At 41.6% G+C, this 20,369-nt stretch overlaps 1 protein-coding gene across 1 annotated transcript in view; it reads right to left on the bottom strand.

Moving 5' to 3' along the window:
• Window positions 1-2,207: 2,207 nt before the first annotated feature.
• LOC149803470 (cadherin-related family member 1-like) overlaps window positions 2,208-20,369 on the bottom strand; it is a 42,214-nt gene continuing 24,052 nt past the window's right edge. The window contains exon 11 of the mRNA XM_089953189.1: window positions 2,208-4,451. Within this exon, the coding sequence (XP_089809315.1) occupies window positions 3,864-4,451 (588 nt within the window). The 3' untranslated portion in view covers window positions 2,208-3,863. The remainder of the gene's footprint in view (window positions 4,452-20,369) is intronic.

The raw sequence follows: 20,369 nt of genomic DNA on the forward strand, positions 1-20,369 counted from the left end.
GACTAAGAAAACTGGGCGAAATCTGGTGTAAAAATACAACACTGGCGTTTCATTTCATGATCCCCTGCTGCTTTGTTCCACTGGACATGCCTTTCTCAAACTTGGCATCCATCCTACATTGTGTAACACCTCACAATGAATTTATTAGAGCGCCATGTGCACTCATTGCACATGGACGAAAAAATGTAAAGTAACGATAATCCAAACTTAGTCAGTTATAGAGTCTCGACCAATATATATGGAAACCATGATAAACGATACGCTAAAATATTTTCTGGAAGGTCAGGTGTTAACGTCAACTACACTAAAGGGACTCCGTAAAAAGCTTAGTACAATAGACCAACTAATTAGAGTGGGATTCGCAATTAAGCAAGCTTCCTCTAGCAGAAAACTCCCACCAATAATCATGGTATGTCAAAGCCATATTCCTAGAGTTGGAGAAAGCATACGACCTGATAGCAAAGGACCAGATGTAGACAAAAGGGCTAATCCACAAACTTAAAGGAAACGGGATATCCGGCCCTAGGTACAATTGTCTTCAGGGTTCCGCAGAAGATTAGTGCTGGATTGTCGATACGATGTTGTACTGCTGTTTCTCAGAAACTTCCTAAAGACTATGAAGGTTAGTTGGTAGAATTCCAGAACTGAATTATTGATGCCAGGATAAAAATTTAACTCAGTGTGAGGTGCCAAAGGTTCTGGACCAGCGGGTGGACGGAATATGGGCGTTCTCGGGGGATCATTTGGCAGGTTGAAAAGAGCGGACTACACTAGATAGTGCCTACACCATTGGACATATGATGTGGAGTTTGAAATCTCTCGTGCTCGTCGACTGGACGCCACGAGATGAATAACATCGTAGTTCCTCGTTTGAATGAATTTAATTCAATGTCACTATATGTGTGAAAATTTAATTCTATCTCCCAATATGTGTGGATATCTAATTTAAAGTCACCATACATGTATGTGTGAAAATTAATTTCATTATCACTATGTGTGAAATTCACTGATCATGCTCGTTGAAGAAACATACGTCTTGTTTATAATTCCATATATTAATCATATTCTGCGACAGTTCTAGGCGTTAATTATACCCGTTTATGAACGGATCATTTGTGATTATTCTTTGCAATTCCATACTTTGACCGGTTACATCTAGGAATTATATAATTTTCTTTTATCCATTGTTGAACATTGTGCACATGAGTAAGGTGTCCGAATCGTTATTTATTATTCATCTATCTATGTTAAAGTAACATCTCATTCGCATAATTAAGTTTTGTCTTTTCGCTCGATCCAAGATTTGATCAGAGATTAGTATGTAATTAAATATTTGTGGACATGAATGAATCTTGGTAATGATTTTTGGACTTTATAGAGCTCAAGTTTTGTTGCATTGTATGTAGTCTTTGTGTTATAAGTTTTTATTCCTATATTATCTCTTTAGCAGGTAGCGAGATGTACGTACATCATTATTTATTTTGTAGCATCGGCATCAAATAAATTTAAAGCTTTTGTTTCAAAGTAGTTGAAAACACATGATATAATAACACTGCTACCAGGTGAGAAATACCCTTCCACAGGAACCTATGAGAACTGCCTTGGCGGTTAGCATCACAGTCTCGACACCGAAAGGGTAAGGGGTCGAGTCCTATTGTCAGGTCAGCCCAGGTCGGGTCTCGTGGTTTGCCAATATGCGATGCTCTTTATTCCAATTATATAGGCATTAGATAACCTTCATGTAGTGCAGTAAAACAGCGAAAACTAACATTATTTAGTCAATCAATCCACATGAATCCTGCAAAACACATTAGGTTAATGTATAGGACCCAATAAGTTCCAATCTATATCGTTATCTCAATGACAAAACTAAAATATATAGGAGAGAAAGTATGCAATACAGTAAAACCATTCCTTGTATTGTAACCTTTTATTTAGCGTTATATATTTAAAAACAATATATATATATATATATATATATATATATATATATATATATATATATATATATATATATATGTATATTACAACGATTGTAAATGAAGTCTAGCCACAATACGAAGCCAGTAAGTAAACAATTTACAAGACTTGGACTACATCGGTATCATCAAATAGCTTGTTATTAAAATCTGAAAGAAACATTTAATTAATCAAAGGGTTTAGGGAACAGAAATGAAACGATACAAATTAAAAACCAGCGACACGTATAAGTTTCAATTCATTTTAATGAAATGACGTTTTCTGTACTTGACGAAAGAAATCGAAGTTTCTTAGTCATATGTCCAGCGTTTGACCATCTATGTATTGCCCTAAATCAAATGTATTAGAAAGGGGTCGCAAAAGGTTTTCATGGTACAATTTTTAATTTAAATAAACTCTGTTGTGAGCTTTTCGTTATTCATGCAAAGAGCTGTTAGGGATGTTTAATATGTATAACAGTACTAACAATGGTATGTAATGTTTTTGAACTGTTTATGACAAAAGATACCAAAAATTTCCCCCAAAAAATGTGCAAATACAAAACTGTTGGACCGCTCCGGTGGCCTAGTGGTTAGAGCGTACTTCTCGGATGCGGGAGGTCGCGGGTTCGATCCCCTACCGAGTCATACCAAAGACTTATAAAAAGGGTACTAACAGATGCCTCGCTTGGCGCTCAGCATTAAGAGTTAGGACTGGTCGGCCTGGTATCAAGATAATGTGACTGGGTGGGACATGATGCTACATGTCTGCGACATGATGCCCTAGTGCTAGGCATCACTATAAACTGCCACACTGCAGACATCGTAGCAATATGACTGAAAAACTGTTCAAGCTACGTTAAAAATTAGAATCACACACACACACACATACACACATACACACACACACACACACACACACACACACACAACAGTTGTTATTCTTTCTTCCCTTAAAAGTACCCGCTCCCATTTTGTACCCGGCAAAGAAGCATTATCGATATATAAAAGGCAATAAGTGTAAAAGTACATGGCTATCTTTCTGTATAGATAACCACTTTGCCATCGTAATTAATTGACAACTTCCGTTTTGAGCTTGAAATAAAACTGGCCGAGAAGAATAGGTACTGCTACTCGAATTGCCTACAAATATCACACTTTAAAAATATATGACTGATAACATATGAGCAAAATTGCCAACAACTTTCCTGCTGTTTTCTTAATTATGATATTCAGAATAATGTTTTAGGACCTCGACCTTTTAACTACCTATTTATCATCAAGTCTGGCTGAGTAACTGTATCACGGTTAATTAACTTTTGCTGACCTCATGTACGGGTATTTCGTCATAATTACCGATGTGCGGATGGATAATGCCAAAGTGTCTGTTTTATTATTAAAATTTACATTGTTAAATTGACTACTTAATTTTAGTTCCTGAATGTGTTGGTGAATTTTCTTTTGAAAACGAATTTGGTATTTGAATGGATTGCAATATGAAGGGATGATTTAAAGAAAAATACAACCAACATTATATCAATATCGATTTTCTGTGCTACTGCTACCAATTTCCATAGTGATTTCCTTGAATGCATACTTAATTTATTAAGACTTTTTCTTTTTGCTTTTTATACCATTCGGTAACTCGGTTAGTTTCATCTTCTAATGCCAAAATGATAACGTGAACTTAACTTTATTTAAAAGAATACTTAAAATTCCGTGTACATGAGAAGAATACAAGCTTGCTCCAACTCCTTAAACTAATTAATTGAGAAAAAGTTCTAAGTAGTTATACTTTAATGATTATTAAATCTGGGGGCAAATTTGCGTACCACCAAAGTTTCACATATTCATTGGCCATATGGCTCACACTTGAATTCTTATATGCTCACTTGAAGGAGATATTTATTCTCCTGCAATATCGTCGTCTCTGACTACGATGTGGTCGGTTCGGGTGTGAAAACTCCTTGTTGATCTCTTAATTTTCGACTTGTCAGTAGACCAGAAGAATTCCAGAGCGGCCTGCATTTCATATTCTCTTGTCCCGTCATAAATCTCCGGCTCTTTAATTATCGCTCTCTTCCTCGACCGCCTCTTCTCTCCAGTTTCAACGTCATCGGTTCCTGTGCCAGTATCTTTCATCGGTAGTGGCGGAAGAATACCATGTCTGCCTGTCGGAGTCAAAGTAAAGAGAGGATCTCCATCAGGAGATGCTTCATCGCCTTTGTCAGATTGATTTTCCTCCTCCTCGGTGACTGGATAGACCATCTTCCGGTACCGGTAACACAGTAAGAAGACAATGATTGCTGAGGCGACGAGAATTATACCAAGTACGACGCTGACAGCAATAATTACTGACATTAGGGTGCCAGTGTCGTCTGTTTGAATTTTTCCCTGAACAGTGTTCGTTCCATTTAAGGCAGGATCCCTTTCACGTACTCTGACCATAAGTACAGCAAGCGCTTCAGGCTGGTTGCTTTGCACCTCTGCTGCCTGAATAAGATAGAAAAGCTAAATGTTTTGCAAGAAGGATTCTTATATATTGGTATAACATATGTTATTTCAGAATATGCCTACATTATTATTAATTGCTAGGAATTTCTCAAGTGATTATTTACCTGCAGAAAATCATTCCAGTAATTAATTATGAACGTATTTGAAATTAAAACGGTGTGAGATAGAATCAAATGAAGATTCATGTACATATAAAATACATGCCGTAGAGAAACATCAGTTGTCATTTAATAAGATTTTAAAATAAGAAATGAAAGTATTCATTTTCTAGACTAACACATTAGCTGCGACTCAGTCAAAATAAAGTGTTTTTGTTATATAAAATGCTGACATCAGATGACTTTATAACATAGTAGTAGTATATGGGGTTAGATTAGCCTCAATGGGAATTAGCATTAAAAAACACCCTGGGCTAGTATAGCCTCAATGGGAAATTTAACATTACGGAAACCCCTGGGCTATTATAGCCTCAAGGGAATTTAACATGGGAAAAAATTGTGGGCAAGTTGAGCCTCAAGGGAATTTAACATAGGCAAAAAAAAAAAAAAAGTCTTGGGCCTGTTGAGCCTCAAGGGAAAATGGAACAGGGTCGGGACCCTATTTTAATAGGGTCCCGACCTGATGAGTCTATGAAAATGGAACAGGTGAAAATTGAAACAGGGAGGGGTCTCTATTTTTTTTTCAAAAAAAATAAAAATAAAAAAGGGGTAGGCAATGAAAGTCAAGGTCTTTTCGAGAGATAGGAGTGGCCCTGAAAAGGGCCTTTGGTTTTCCTCTTCTTCTATTTCCTCCACTTCTTCATCCACCCCCTTATCTTTCCTAATAATCCTTTCTTCTTCTTCTTTATTTCTGACTCTGGTAACCAGTCAGGATGGCCCAACTCTCTGAACTTGGTCTGTATCTTCATCCAATTCTGATTTAGCCTCTCAAACTCTGTCTGTTTCTTTTTGTTTTCCTTATCTTTTCTTTCTTTACTCCATGTCTCTTTAATCTTCTCTACTTCTTCCTCCATTACTTTTCTCATCAGATCTTCCCTTTTCTTCATCTTGTCCAACCCCCATTTTACATTCCTCCACTCTGTCCAATACAATATCTTTTCTAGGAAGCACCGGACTTGGATGACATGATCCAGTGCTTCCTTCAAACTTCCCACTCTAACATAAGGTGGGTCAATGAAGCTTTTTGACTTATTGACTTCTTCTTCTATCATCCCTGCTATGATATCTCTGGCTGCCTTTAGACCTTGAACTTGACTGGTTACCAAGTCTTTCATATCTCCATGCCTCCATTCCTTTTCTATTCTTTCTACAACATATTCTACATCCATTATCCAAAAATAGATGTCTCTCAATAGATTAAATAAAACTGATACTTGAGTCATTTTGTCTCGGTTATTCCGTAGAATGGTGTCAATGACGAAAACTGTGGGTTCTTATACGAAAAGCGCGGACGTGAAGGAAAACATCCCCCTAAAACCCAAAATTACCTAGATCATCACTTAAAACGCGCGGACGTGATGGAAAACATCCCCTACTTTTCTCTTCTCATATTATCTACTATTCACATACGCGAAGCAGCAATAAACAAACCCAAAATCTACTATCCACACACGCAAAGCATTAAAATGAAACCCAAATCTACTATCCACACAAACTTACTTGATCACTTACAAAACCCAATAATCTACTATCCACACAAACGTACGTGAGCGCTTACAAACACAAACACATACACTCACACCAGAAAAGAGTCAGTGTTTATATTCACACTACTCTACATACACACATTGGCAAATCGATTACTATTTCTTTTCTAGAGATTGGAGTAGCCCTGAAAAGGGCTGTTTGTTTTGAACTCCAGGCACCTGGTTAATGGTTGCACCTCCCCGGCCTGGCACCGCAAACGCATCTTCTATCCAATCTCCTTTCACTCTTTTGACTGGGAGCGCAGAGGGAGGATGATTGGCTTCAGCACCCCAATCCTCTGTCTCTGGAATTTTATACAACATCCTCTCTCCTATTTTCTATTCCTCCTCTTCCCTCTGTCTTCTCTCCTCCTCTTCCTTCTTTATCCTTCCCTCTTCTACTATGGCCTCTGCAGCCAGCTCATTCACTATATGCCTGGCATATTCCAGGTGCACATGAAGTTCAAGCAGTTTTTCAAGTCTGCTGCTCATTCTACTCATTTTCTAGTGTTGATCAATCAACAAGGGTAGCTCGACTGCCGAGCGATTTTCAATTTATAGTTAAAACGCGGACGTGAAGGAAACATCCCCCTAAAACAAAATTTATATTATCTAGATCATAACCAAACAATGCGCGACCTAAAAGAAACACTCACTGACTTTTATATACTACCTATCACTATTCTAAAAAATTTTCATTAAACAAATAATATACTATCCACATACGTAAAGCAGTCAAATCAAACCCAAATCTACTATCCAACACTTCAAACAACAAAAAAACATTATCATGATCTACTATCCACACAAACGTACTTGAGCTCTTACAATCACACACACACACACACACACACACACACAATTTCTAAGCAAGATAAACAATTCATGTGCTTATACACGCACTTCTATTTTTTAACTTATTATAGGCAATCGATTGTTATTTCTTTTCTAGAGATTGGGGTAGCCCTGAAGAGGGCTGTTTTTTGTGTGCGAAGTTGAAGCTAGGGCGAGCTTTTATATTCTAAGAATGCGACGTCCTCTGACGACAGGCTTTCTGACGATAGGTCTGCTTCTTCGGAAAGAGAAGAAGAACTCTTTGGTGTCGATACGACAGTCGACAAAGTCTCTGTCAGGTTCAGGTTGCTGCTGCTGCTGCTGCTGTTACTGTTGCTGCTCTCTCTGCTGTTTCTGAAGTCTGTACTTCTCTGTCCATTCTTCTTTCTCCCTGTTAATTTCTTCTCCGAAGAGCTCTTCTATCAGGTCTTCAGTGACTTTTAACATTCTCACATTCTCTATCTCTTCAGGATTCGGTATCAGACTGTGTCTGACCCTATGCAAATTCACGTAGGCTTCGTTTAGCTTAGCTAGTCTGGAGCACATCTTCGTAGGAGGATGAGTCGACAATGAATGGTTAGACTGTTCTTTTCTTCTTCAGTTGGATTTAAGTGGTGTTCGCTCGCAATGAGCATGTACCACTGGTTTATTTGCGCACGGCGCAATTTTTGATTACTCCTGAGGGAAGGAATGGTGCCACATCCCTTAGGCTTTAATGTACTCAGAGAGTACTTTTTGATTGGGCCATTAGTATCTGGAACGGTAGTTGCATGTCCAAATACTAAATGTATGGCCTATTCATGAGTAGGAATAGCACAAACCTACACTCATGTATTACAGTTGCATTGAGCCGCCCCAGGTGTCAACCCAAGCAGTATGTAACGCCAGCTGCCATTGGTTGGCACCTATGACGTCACATTAGAACACCTGGACTTGTGGCAAGTGGAAATCGTTCCACATCTTGCCACGTTGTACGAAATCCGAGCGTGGTAAAGGAGGAAAGGTGCTCGACAAGCCAGCCATGGATGTTGTGTACTTCCTGAAACGCTAGCCCGTACTTATTTCAAATCGAGTCCAGTTATATTAATGGACATAAAAATACCAATAATGTGTAAGCCACCTTTGCAATTAATCAAATTTTTAGAGTTTTTATCAATTTTGAATAAATTTGATCGAACAAGTTTAAAATTTTAGTGTACATAATGTACTTTCAATATTCTAAAAAATATACCAATCGGCTAAGTCAAAGTGACTTATAAAAGTTAGAATCACGCATAATGTGAACAATCAGTAAAAAAAATTTTGACGGCGGTACCCAATAAGGTCAAATTTGGTTTAAATAAAGTATTATCAAATACGGCTTTCTGCCAAATGAAAGCCGTGTACATTAAGGCAATGGTAGCAATCTTTTGTTTCTTCTTTCTTGTTCTTCATAGATTGCTATCGTTCTGGAGCTGCAGGTTAGCCGGTGTAGGTAGCTGATGCGGTCCGAAGTTTCTCGCATACTTTCTTTCTGGTATCTCAAAATTCCCAGTAAGATGATGCGAGTTCGTTCATTCTTCGCTCAGCTTTGTTGTATAGTTCCCCATAACACAGACAAAGCTTTCAGCGGTGTGCTTCTCACAGCTACCCTCTGTTGGTTTACAGGGTTTAGGTGGAGTGCTGTTTTTAGCACTTCCTCCCCGCACTCTCTGTCAGTTGGCCGCCAGTTAAGAGCTGCTACCATCTTAATCGTCTTTGCCGGTCATGTAGGTATCTCAAAACAGCAACGTTGCTTTAGTGAAGGGCAGTTATTAAGCATTAGAGTATTTTACTCTACTATTTCCAGTGCTGTGGGTGCATTCTTTGTTCTGCACTCCCAACGCACGTGTTTCTTGCTTTTCCCGCTCATTCACCGCTGCTGGTTTGCCGGTCCTGCTCTGTCGCTGTCCACTGCCTGAATGATGATGATGATGACGATGGAGATGATGATGGTTAGAATGGAAACTTCCCCGCTTTTTAAAGTCAAAGCGCGGACGTGAAGGAAAACATCCCTACACGGTTTTCGAGTCGGAACGTTTAATGAGTGTCATGGGAGGGATAGAGAGAAGTCAAAGAGCATGAATCAAGATTCCTATAGCCAAACAAACCACAAAGACATTTTTTTCAAAACACAACATTTTTTAAAATTCAAAATCACTTAACACTAACAAACAACTATAACATTTTTAACAATAATCTAGCAATATAACATCAAACATTTTTTTCAAATACCAAACATTTTTTTTCAATTAACACATTATTTTGGACAGGGCTGACAACGTTGTGAATGAAATTGTGATTTCCACTGTTGGAAGTCATTAGGCCATTGATGGACACTACGTTTCCTAGCTTGAGACAAAAGATAAGCATAATGGTCACAAAACCATCGATCTACTTTCATATCGTTTCTAGAAGAAGAACGAGGATCAAAATGAGTCACTAAATGTTCTAAGGAATAGCCCAGGCTGCGATGATGCAGAAAATACACACAATATTGTCCACACACCAAGGAATCTGTGCCTTGTAATTTCACATTATTGAATCGGGTGGTCTGAGCATTTCTTCTCATAAAGTCAATGATATCGTCTTCTAGAGGGGGCAATCCATAGGAATCGAAATATTCCACACATCCTTCTTGAGGAAAGTAGACGGCTACCCATTGGGTTCCTGGGAGATGACTGTCGTCCGTGTTGATCACATAAGCTTGATGGTCTTGAGGTTTGCGATGAGGGAGTTCATCTTTAGCACAGACGACAGGATTCCAAGAAGCAGTGTACGAACTATGGTTCAAAAGATAATAAAGTTCCCAGGTATCAATTTGTGTTTTTTTTTTCTTCTTCACAGGTAATGATAAGTGATCAATTCGATCCTGACTTTTTGCTTGAAAATGTCTGACAAGTAAAAGGCGTTTAGCTCCGACTTCTTATTCTGGTCAAAGAGAGATTCGATGCGAAGGCACTCCAGAGACGTTAATGGAGGAGAAGAATGTTTATCCAAGCCTTTATACCACTCGTTCAACACGAATTCTATCTCGATGAGACCCCAAGCTTTGTCCAGATATTCGTCCAATTTTTCTTCTTGACTCAACATCAGACATTTGTCGTGTTGAATTTGACTGGGATGATCGTTGTGACATCCATAGCACTCTTCCTTGATCAATTCTTTCATTATATCTGTCAGGAATGTAGCAAAACAGGAGACTAAATGGGCTTCTTGTTCTGGCCATCTTGACTTCATCATGACAACTTCTTCGTCTTTGTCTTTGGATTCTTCTTCCAGGGTCTCCTCACATTCCATGTCCAAAGTTTCTCCACTAGGTAAAGAGGGATAAAAGTTTTCCATAGGTTCTAATAATCTAGAATGACTTCTCTTAAACTGTTGATTTCTAGGATACTGTCAAATTCTGCATACAGGAGGACGTTCACTGTGTCAGGTAGAGGATTAGTAAACTGAAGTTCCACACGAATCTGGCCGGATTTTATAGGGTGGAAATGTCCCTCGTCGCTGCCTTGGTCTGGAGTGAAATCAAACGCCCACAAACCGTAGCGTCCTGTATAATCCTCGTACGATATGTCGTGACTGGTGTTGGTTAATAACTGTCCGGTGGCTTCGTACAGGGACAAGTACGACCTCAAGTAATTCCTGTCACCAAACTTAGGCTCAAACGGTCGGGTACACAGTGTCTTGCCATCGCGACTGACTTCGATCTTGGCTACGTTTTAATGATGAAACAGGAAAGGATTTTCGTTGTGGACTCCGTTGAAGGCTGAATTCTTGACGATACCAAGGACCAAACGCTTGGGTAACTGGCCTTGGAACAGATGATCTTCGATCATGGATCGCTGTCCAGCAGGAATGGTGAACGTTTTTACTTCCACGCGTCGTATCGGGTACTTGGCGGTCGTTCTGCTCAACGTTTGACTGATGTCGTTTCCCACTTTGGGTAACACTTCCACGCGTCGAACGTAGAGCCTGGCTTCTTGGATGATGGTTTTGTACTCGTTAGCATGGGCCAACAAATGGAAAGCGGTACTGCTACGATTCAGTCTCAGGCGAATATCCACCCCGTTCATTAAATACTTTTCTTGTAACCACATGTCCAAATGCAAACGATCCATCAGTTCTAAACTACGTCCTTGCTGAATTTTATTTCTACATGTGTTAAACCCCACATTGTGAGGATCGTCATCTGCTGTGAGGGCTATATCGTTAAACGTGTTATCACCCGCTGTGTCAGGTTTCCATACCACGCAAGTATCCAGATGAGTATTCTTGGCTTCTTTTCCGTACGTCAAGAGATTTTCCAGGTAGGCACGATACGGGTAAGTATCCATGCTGCTACTGACCAGTTTGTTATTCAAGTACAAGTCCACTTCGCTGAACAAGGAATGCATGAAATTATTGACAGGAGCTACTCTAGCATCGCCTCCTGGATTGGTATTGTCCGTTTTGATTACTTTGACTTTCAAATACAGGTAACTGCTATTCAGATCGATGTAATCTTCGGGTTGACCTTTGATGTCAAACTCGATGGGAGCGGAATCGGTCAAAGAGGAGACGGGGTGAAATTCCACCCATTGGGATTCTTGCATGGTCATCATGGTGGGTGGCATGGCAAACAGATCTAGTTCCGACTTGGAACAAGCGCAAAACTCTCGGTGCATCATTTTATTTTCTTTCTCAATAATCGAAAACGTCTAAGTCTCGAACGGTTTTTCTTTTCTTTGTCTTTCTAGCTTTAGACGTGTGAAGTCTGGTAAAAGGGTGTTTTCTTCGTCGTCTTTTTTGCCTTGTCCTTGCTGTGGCTTCAATGAAGTAGGAATTCCTGACTCGGTAGCGTGTAGGGCATTTATATGTGTTTCTCGTCGGCCCAAAAGGTCTTTACCCGTTTGTAGCAAGACATTTTTGCCGGCCTTCAAGAAAGCTTCTTTGGGGTTTTGTTTGTCGATGATGACATTTTGGAGAAATTCTTTGCCGTGTGTCAATGCCGCATCTTTTAAGGCGTGCAATCCGCGTGTCACCATCGGTTTCAACACCGGAGCCACCGAACGAAAAGCCGATTTTAACATATCTCCTAAACCGTGTCTTCGCTGTCGAGCAACCCCTCGGTACACTGGATACATGACTTACAACTCGTGAGAGAACCGTTTTCAAAAATGGAGTTTCACCGTGACTTTTCCTTTGGTGAATGGAATATTTTGTCCCAGATCTCCTTTTATAGCAATGTTGACCGTGTCCAAATACGACTTGCTGACAGGCAAATAGTGAGGATGTACAAATTCGCGGTGGACGTGGTAAGTGTTTCCACCTTCTTCGTCAGCGAGAGTGACAGAATCCACTTTGAAAGGAATGACACGCAGTAACGGTACGGAGGTGTGTCCCACCACGTTATACTCCACCACATCGGAGTACACAAAGATCAAATTCAGTCCTTGGTTTAGTTCTACCGGGAAACGAAATAACTTGCTAAAAGAATCGTTGTCTGAAATGACTGGTAATTCGTTTTTCTTGATCATGGCCATTCTCGTGTCCATGTCCCCGCCCAACATGTCAAACAATTCAGGACAAAATATAATAGAAATGATTTTACCTCCGTCAAATTTCATCAGGAAACGACGAGCTACTTTGTGGTACTCCAGGGTGACACTTTTTCTGACACTTTCCAAAGCTTTCAGAAACACAACATTAAATCTGGAGGTAATGGTACTGACCAAATGTTGACCACTAAAATAATAGCCTGGGGGAATGAACAAGTGGTAGGACCACTTTTGAGTTTTGTCATCATAGTTTTTGTGATCATATTTGACATGGGTATTCAAGTACTTTTGCATTTGCTCGTCATGAACTTCCACCGTAAAAAAAATTTGATTGGGAAGGACATTGAGGACTTGGGTCGGGTGAATGATTTCCACTAAAGCCACTTCCCAATGGGCTTCGTGATCTAATTGGATGGTCTGAGGTAATTTGACCGTGTAACAGCACAACGTGTTCTTGGGAAACACCTCCATGGAACTGTCACTGGGTAAGGTTAAGTAAAATTGGTTGTTATTGCTCATAATTCCAGAGTTCTGTGACTGTCCGAGGGGTTACTGGACGTCAGAGACGTGTCTCCGCCCAAAATGGGGTTGTTGTTATTGGAGTGGTGAGTGGCACTGGCACTGGACACAAGGTTCCCGTTGTTCCCGTTCGAGGTGAATTTCAGGGAGGGATTAGGAAGCAGGTAACCGATGCAACTGCTCAATAAAATGGTCCACAATTGTTTGTCTCCTTGTTGCAAACTCAAATTGGCAATGGCTGCCCCGATGACACAATACACCACGAAGATTTGGCAGAAAAAGACGATTTGCGTTTTAGGCACACGTTCTCCACACCACACCCACAAGGTTTTTTTTGTAAATCTTGCAGAGAAGAACTGGGTGAAGAAGTGGTCGACGTAGCTGCGTCTGTGTAAAAGGGCATGATGGTCACTTCTTTTTATAGTCGATGACTTGCGAAGCGTCGATCCAAGAATCAAAACTGGGTGGATATCCTTTCCAACGTACTTTGACTTCTTTGACACGTCGTTTGCCTACTTTGCGGGTTCTGCGTTCGAGAATGCTTTCGATGTCGTACACGTCGTCTTCTTTTTTGGTGACACGTTGTAACTCGGGCAAATAAAACGTTCCTTTGAGCACTTCTCCGTTCATGTCTTCCAATTTATAGACGGCAGGATCACGACCATGCACTCGTACAGTGACACGAAACCATTCGGTCGTCCAGTTAGGTAAATAACATTTGTCGAAAGTGCGTTTGGTTTTACCAATGCGTACCCAATCTCCTACGGCCAACACTCCACTTTTCTTGGGGACAGCTCTCGTCGGGGACGTACCAAACAGGCGATCAGACACCAGCACTTCGTTCTCGGGAGTCACCTCTTGTGGGGCACGTCCAATGCTTCGATGGCAAGATTGGTTGTACGCTTGCACCAGGTGCGGTAAGATGTCGATGTACTTCAGAGTGTGGTGATGCGTAAAATATTTCCACATGCGTTCTTTCAAAGTGCGTTGAAAACGTTCCACTATGCTGGCTTTGGTTTCAGGATTCTCGGTGGTAAAAAAATGAATGTCACGTTTCTTTAATTCTTTTTGGAAAGCTTGGTTCAGAAATTCGGTGCCTTTGTCCGTTTGCCATCGAAGAGGGTGACGACCGCTTTGTTTCAACACCCGTTGCAGGGCTCGCACTAACTCGCTGTTCGATTTGGAAGTCAAGGGCAAATTTGGAAAAGACGTCGATGACACAAAACAAATATTTGTAGCCGCGATTGTAGCTGGCCAAATGAGAGACGTCGGCTAATTTGGCTTGCCATTGATGATCGATGCCTTCCACTCAGGTGCGACTTCTGGGAAAACTTGCGTCGAAGGGGTTTGTGTAAAGTGTAATTAGCTTGTTCTTGTAACCATCGTTGTACTTGAGGTAAACGGAGACTTTTCAGTCGAGTTTTGGCAGCACGATACAATTTTTGAACTCCTGCGTAACCTGCAGGATGGGAGGGATCGTAGTAAATGCTGGCTAACACCTTCTCCATTTTTTATGTGTTAATAAGTCACCCACTCTTCGGTGATGTTAGTTTGGGTGGGACAAAAGGGTGGTTTGGAAACGGATTTACGTGTGCGATGGGCTACGGGAGAAGAAGTCGAAGGTAGTGGTGGAGGTAGCAATGGAATGGCTTTGGTCTTCTTTTCTTTTTTCACTTCTGGTTTCCCTTCTTTCTTTTTCACTTCTGTCGAAGGAGGAGTTGACATCATCTTTTTAACCCAAGCTTTCATTTCTTCTCTTTGGGTGTGGGGGACGGGGTCAACAAGGATGCTGCAATCTTACTTGACATGGGAGCTGCTGACGGTGTTTGAAACACTTCTCGTATATCTTCTTGCTCAGGCCTTCGTGGGGTAGCATCTCTGGTGACCCCTGGGGATGGTAGTAGTGGTGGTGGTGGTGGTGATGGTGTGGGGAATGGACTTTTCATCAAGGTTTTATAATCTTTTAGAGTGGGAAGAGCTGTTTCGTCTAAAGCTTTTTGATGAAAGAGTTGCAGTAGTTGCAAGAGTTGACCGTACTTTTGCGATTTTTCTGTTTCGGACAAATCTTGGCGATCCATCAAGGACTGCAATTCGTGTTGTAACTGGGACATCTCGCTAAAATTGGGATTGGGAGGTAAATGCGGGGTGCGTTGTTCTTGCCAACGATGCTATTCCATCCATCGTTTGTAAGGCACTAAAGCTAGTTTTCGTCATTCCATGGGATGTCAGGGGTCAATTCTGAGATCTTGGGACTTCAGAGGGCCTTTTTATCTTGCTCCCACCAGTCCTCCCAACACGGTTCCCAAGATTCCTTTCAGTACCGGACCTAACAAGAGGGGTAAAATTCCTCCACCTTGGACCAACATCTTCTTTTGTCCGATGGGGATTTTCTTTTGAACCATTTGGCGCAGAACGTGACGATGTTTGCCTAAGCATTGTTTCTGGTGTTTGGACAAAGGGATCGTGCCTTTCAACACGTTCAAACAACATTCGCACACGGTATCGATGACCTCTTTGGAGGCCGGTTGAATGAGCTTTTTTCCGCGGGTGTGGAGAAGCTTTGGACAGGACAGATAACATGTCCCCATGTTTGACTAAACGTGGAGGCAGTCCTTTCCTTTTCTTTCCTTGGGGTTTAGAAGAGGAATGTTTTCTGGAGGGGGACATCTTTGCTTGTGGGTTCCGGGACATTCACCAAACAGTCACTAACGGCGATAACTTAACACACGCCCTTTTATCTTTTTTTGGGGGGACAACCGCTTTGTCATAAAGGTGACAACGTTTTTACCAAAATCGCCAAGGAATCCTCCCCTTTGTTGACGCCTCTTTTTCTTGGAACGACTATGTCTTTTCTTAGGGTAACGTCGATGCTTGGCTAAGCGCTTTGTCGGATGACGAGTCTGCCTTTGTCTCTTTCTTTTTTGACTTCTTGGAGGTGACATTTTTTGGAAGTTCACTAATACCCCTACTTGGTTGCAGGACTTTTTTTATACTGGAACGCGCCGCCGTCTTTACGTTGTATCAACTTCAGGACAGGCATGACACGTCGTGCAGGGGTACGTGACGGACTAAATCGAACCAGTTCTTGCTTGGACAAATCCAGTAAACTCTGTAACATGCCCGATCTTTCTTGGACTTTGATTTTGGGAGCAGGTACTTTGTGAGCCGCAGCCACTGCCGCTAAATGGGAGGGTCCTGCCACTGGGGAAGTTCTTGGTGTCATCAACGGAGAAGTTCTTGGTGTGATCAACGTCTCCAAGTACTCTTCAGTTCTTGGTGTCATCAACGGAGAAGTGAATGAACTTGAGGCTACCGGAGACGCGGTCACCGCCGTGGCAGGTCGTGGTTTGCGAGTGTAAGGTTGCGTCCTGGCCGAAGTGCCTCTCTTGCGACTAGTTTTCTGTGGGCTTTTCTTTTTCTGGGGAATTTTTCTCTGTTTCTTTTTCTGGGGGCTTTTCTTTTTCCGGGGTGGTGACTGGTAAGAGGAGGGTCCCGCCACTGGAGAAGTTCTTGGAGACACGGGTCTCCTTGGGAACCTGGTCTTGCCACCGTGGCTCTTTTTCTTCTTCTTGGAGCTTCGTTTGACTTCTTTTTTCTTGGGGACAACTTTCGGAGCATTAGGATCCCATCTTAAGACAGAGCGAATGATGACCCCTCCTAGATTACCGCTCCCTCCAGGTTTCAAAATGATTTGTTTTTTGGTTTGAGTGTCGATGCGGGGATCGGCCAGTTGGGTCAAAGCGACTTTGTTTCGATCGAAAAAACGTTTGGCTTGATGAGGAATCTGAATGATCCCTTGTAGTAATTGACGTGCTGTCACCGTGAACCATCGTAAGACTTCTTTGAGACTAGCTTCTAAGACACGAGCCCGTATTTGAGGATTTTTTTCTCGACTGATGCCATATAAGGCACGAATCAATTTGACGGGAAGATGCGACTGAAAGGACGTCATGTTCAAACTGTGTGAGACAGACGAAAAGTGTCTGAGGTATTTGCAGATTTTTTTGAGTGAAGTTAAGTCAAAGACGGAGACGTGTACTGGACAGGCCCTCCGTCTTGACACCAGTGGTGAAACAATTGGGTAAGAAATCGCAAATCATCGGGGGTCGTAGGTTTCAAATCGACGAGTAAATAGGCGTGTGGAGTTTGAGTGGCATCGTCGTACGCCTGAGTCAGCCAAGGCGTTCCTAACTGTTTGGCTAAGACTTGCACTTGCGATTTATCTCGAGGGCTTTTAAACAAGACCACGTAATGCGCATTGAGACTGATGGTGCGATGGGCTTTACTTTGTTGAAACAAATTTTGAGTGATGTAAACGACACTGGCATTACGATGATGCCCTTTGCGCGTGAACCAAAGTTTAATTTCTTCTTCGTCTTCTCCTAACATGTCGTCGAAAATGACCAAATGGGTTTGACGGGAGTCAGAGACGATGCCGTCGTCTTCTTTAGGAATGCCTTCCACAAACACGATGGAATCGCCTTGACTTTCTCGCAAGAGGCTGTACGCCGATTGCCACTCTTTGTAACACCACACGATGCGTTGGGGTGGACGATCGATCAAATGATGTTTATGTTCGATCAAACGTTTGACAAATTCGGTTTTGCCTGAACCGAAAGGTCCAGCAATGAGCATGTTAAAGGGATGGCGAAGATACAAAGCCTCCCAACTGGCACGATCTAAGTGTTCGTCGATGACTTTGACAGTAGAGGAATAGGGAGCAGAGACAGCAGAAGTAGCCATAGTGTTAGGAATGTCACTTGTGACACGAAAATAGACAAGCCAAGAGTTTTTATGCTTTTTTCAGGACACGTTTATTGAATGTTTAAAACATGAATACGAAAGACAAAAATACATAAAAGCCAAAGGCTTAAGTACAACAATAAAAGGCACATCAAAATCATCAACGTAGAATAGAAACAAGTGTGTCTGTACAACATGTTTTGTGTAATGTTCTGACCAGTTCTATAGGGGGTAAGGTCACACAAGTGTCCTCCCGAAATGGTCTTTCAGGCATGTCCACGACAGTCCTGTCCTGGGTGACGGGTTCTTCTTCTTCTGGCATTGTCACTAACACAGGTTGAAAAGTGACTCTATTCCTTGAACAACTCTCGTGCATACTGGGCCACTTCTTGCATCCAAGCCTCAAATTCCCATTCTTTCCAGACACGGACATCTGTCCAGTGGGGGTGTAAGTCACAAGCTACACACACATCGTCATACACGTCTTCGGTAGCTAAAAGTTGACGAATCTTTTTTTCCCGTAGAGGTCGAGAAGTTTCCAGATGAAAACGCAATACTTTGAGCAAAATGAGTCTTTCGTGACCATTTAAGCCCATTTGGGTGGTAAGTACTGATCGTAAAGAGTCCACAAGGAATCGGCTGGTAAACGAAATCCCAGAAAACAAGTCACTAATACACACATCACTTGTCGACCCAAATTGAATGGATACAGTTCTTGTAATAAGTGACGGTAATGATCCACGGTTTGAATAAGGTCATTGAGTTCCTTCCACGGAATCCGTTCAATCACTTGTGACATAAGCCGTGGCATGGATTCCTGATTTCATAGTCTCTTTATTTCGGAAGCAATAAAGGTACTTTCTAACTAGAGATCTTCGTTCTACAGTAGGGAATCTAAATATTGCATTCTGTAACCTACACTTCAGAGTTTGTTTAGATGTTTCCTCTTCCGCTAAGCAGATTCCACGTAAAATATGTTGGCAATCCTTTAACTCGTCTTCCTCAATGCGTTGCTGTAGGTGAATCTCGAAGTAACCAAAATCACAAACATTTCGTTCATTCACTAACTCAAAGTGTTGAACAAGGTCTGACCACTGGAACAATTTCTGACGAATCAGTCCTGTTATATGATTCAGGTACCAGTGGTTAAACATCTGGTGACGTAACGGATGCAACTGTTCTTTACGTTTGACTTGTATTTTTTTGTCCAGTTCTCGATAAATGCGTTCTCTCAACTCCACAGGCAAAGCACGAATGTTCTCTTGTAAAGTATCCATGAATAGGTCAGTCAGTACAATTCACAATCTTCTCCTAGAGCAAAAGTAATCCACTTAGTAAGTAATTTCTGATCCACTGCCATTCAGGGTAACGTCCAAGAATCTCATTGAACTCTTTTGATGTAAACGGTCTAGAGTGATATAATAGGATGAATGCACACTTGACCCAGAGAAATCTAACACATTGATTAATTTTTTTCACTTTCCTCTTGTGAATTTCTCGACACAAAAGTTCTACAGTTACCCATTGAGATTTCACTCTGGCAAGTCCCTGCCAAACTTCCTTGTAAATCTTCTCTTGCAGTTCTTTAGGTAATGATTCAATATCGTTTTTGAATTGAAGTTTAAATACTGGTCTCGGTGATGTCCAACATTTGACTCCTAACCAATCTGGTTTCTTCTTCAACGACATGGTAAGTTACTTCAATGTCTCGGTCCCACTAAGGGTAAGTAATGACAATTCGGTGACCAACGAGCATGTTCTAGGTAGGCCGAATCTTGTGGTTCCCAGTGGTGAAGTGACACACCGCAACTGAAGCACTTGACTTTATCCCCTTCGCCCAAGTAGAAAAATCCGGCTTTGGCTAATTCTTCGGGGGTCGGTCCTCCCAGATACTTAGGCCATTTTCCTTTGATCGATTGAAGACGATTTTCAAAGTCGCAGTATTCCGACAAACGCACAGGAAACGAATATTCCTCTTTCACAGGTTCGTTTCGATGAGGGTTGGGTGACATGGACAAAAGTTTGCTCAGGGCTGGATGACATCCGTAAAGGGATAGACGTGAAGGTGGACATCCACATTTAAAATGAAACCCAGTGAAGTGTCCAAGAGGACGATCGGCATCGCTTTTGCATCCCTCAGGTTTGACACGCACAGCATCACTTTCCATGATAGGGGTAGTGACACTAAAGTTCCCGTGATGCTTTACGGCATCGCTAAGGCCACAGCGTACATCATCGTTTCCATCGCAAGGCTCACAATCGCATTCCAATTCAGAGACCCCACACTTGAAGTGTGCCTGTCTGAACTTGTTTTGTGTTTCTCTGAAAGTATTCATCTTGTTCGCTTGGTCTTGGTAGTCACAATGAACTATCGATCTTGACCATAGCCCCTTTTTATGCTAGTCGCAATGCAGTCTCAAGCTTGTACATCGTTCCTTTTTCATGTCTAGTTTTGGAAGGTACCGTCTCTAAGGTACCGTCATAATTGTACCGTAGTGTAATGGGTGGAAAGGCCATAGAAAGGTAAGGGCAGTGCGGAGACTATCGAGTATGTTCCAG

The sequence above is a fragment of the Sinohyriopsis cumingii genome, chromosome 3 (genome assembly GCF_028554795.1).
Source record: "Sinohyriopsis cumingii isolate HCF-2022 chromosome 3, ASM2855479v2, whole genome shotgun sequence".
Classification (NCBI taxonomy): Eukaryota; Metazoa; Mollusca; class Bivalvia; order Unionida; family Unionidae; genus Sinohyriopsis; species Sinohyriopsis cumingii.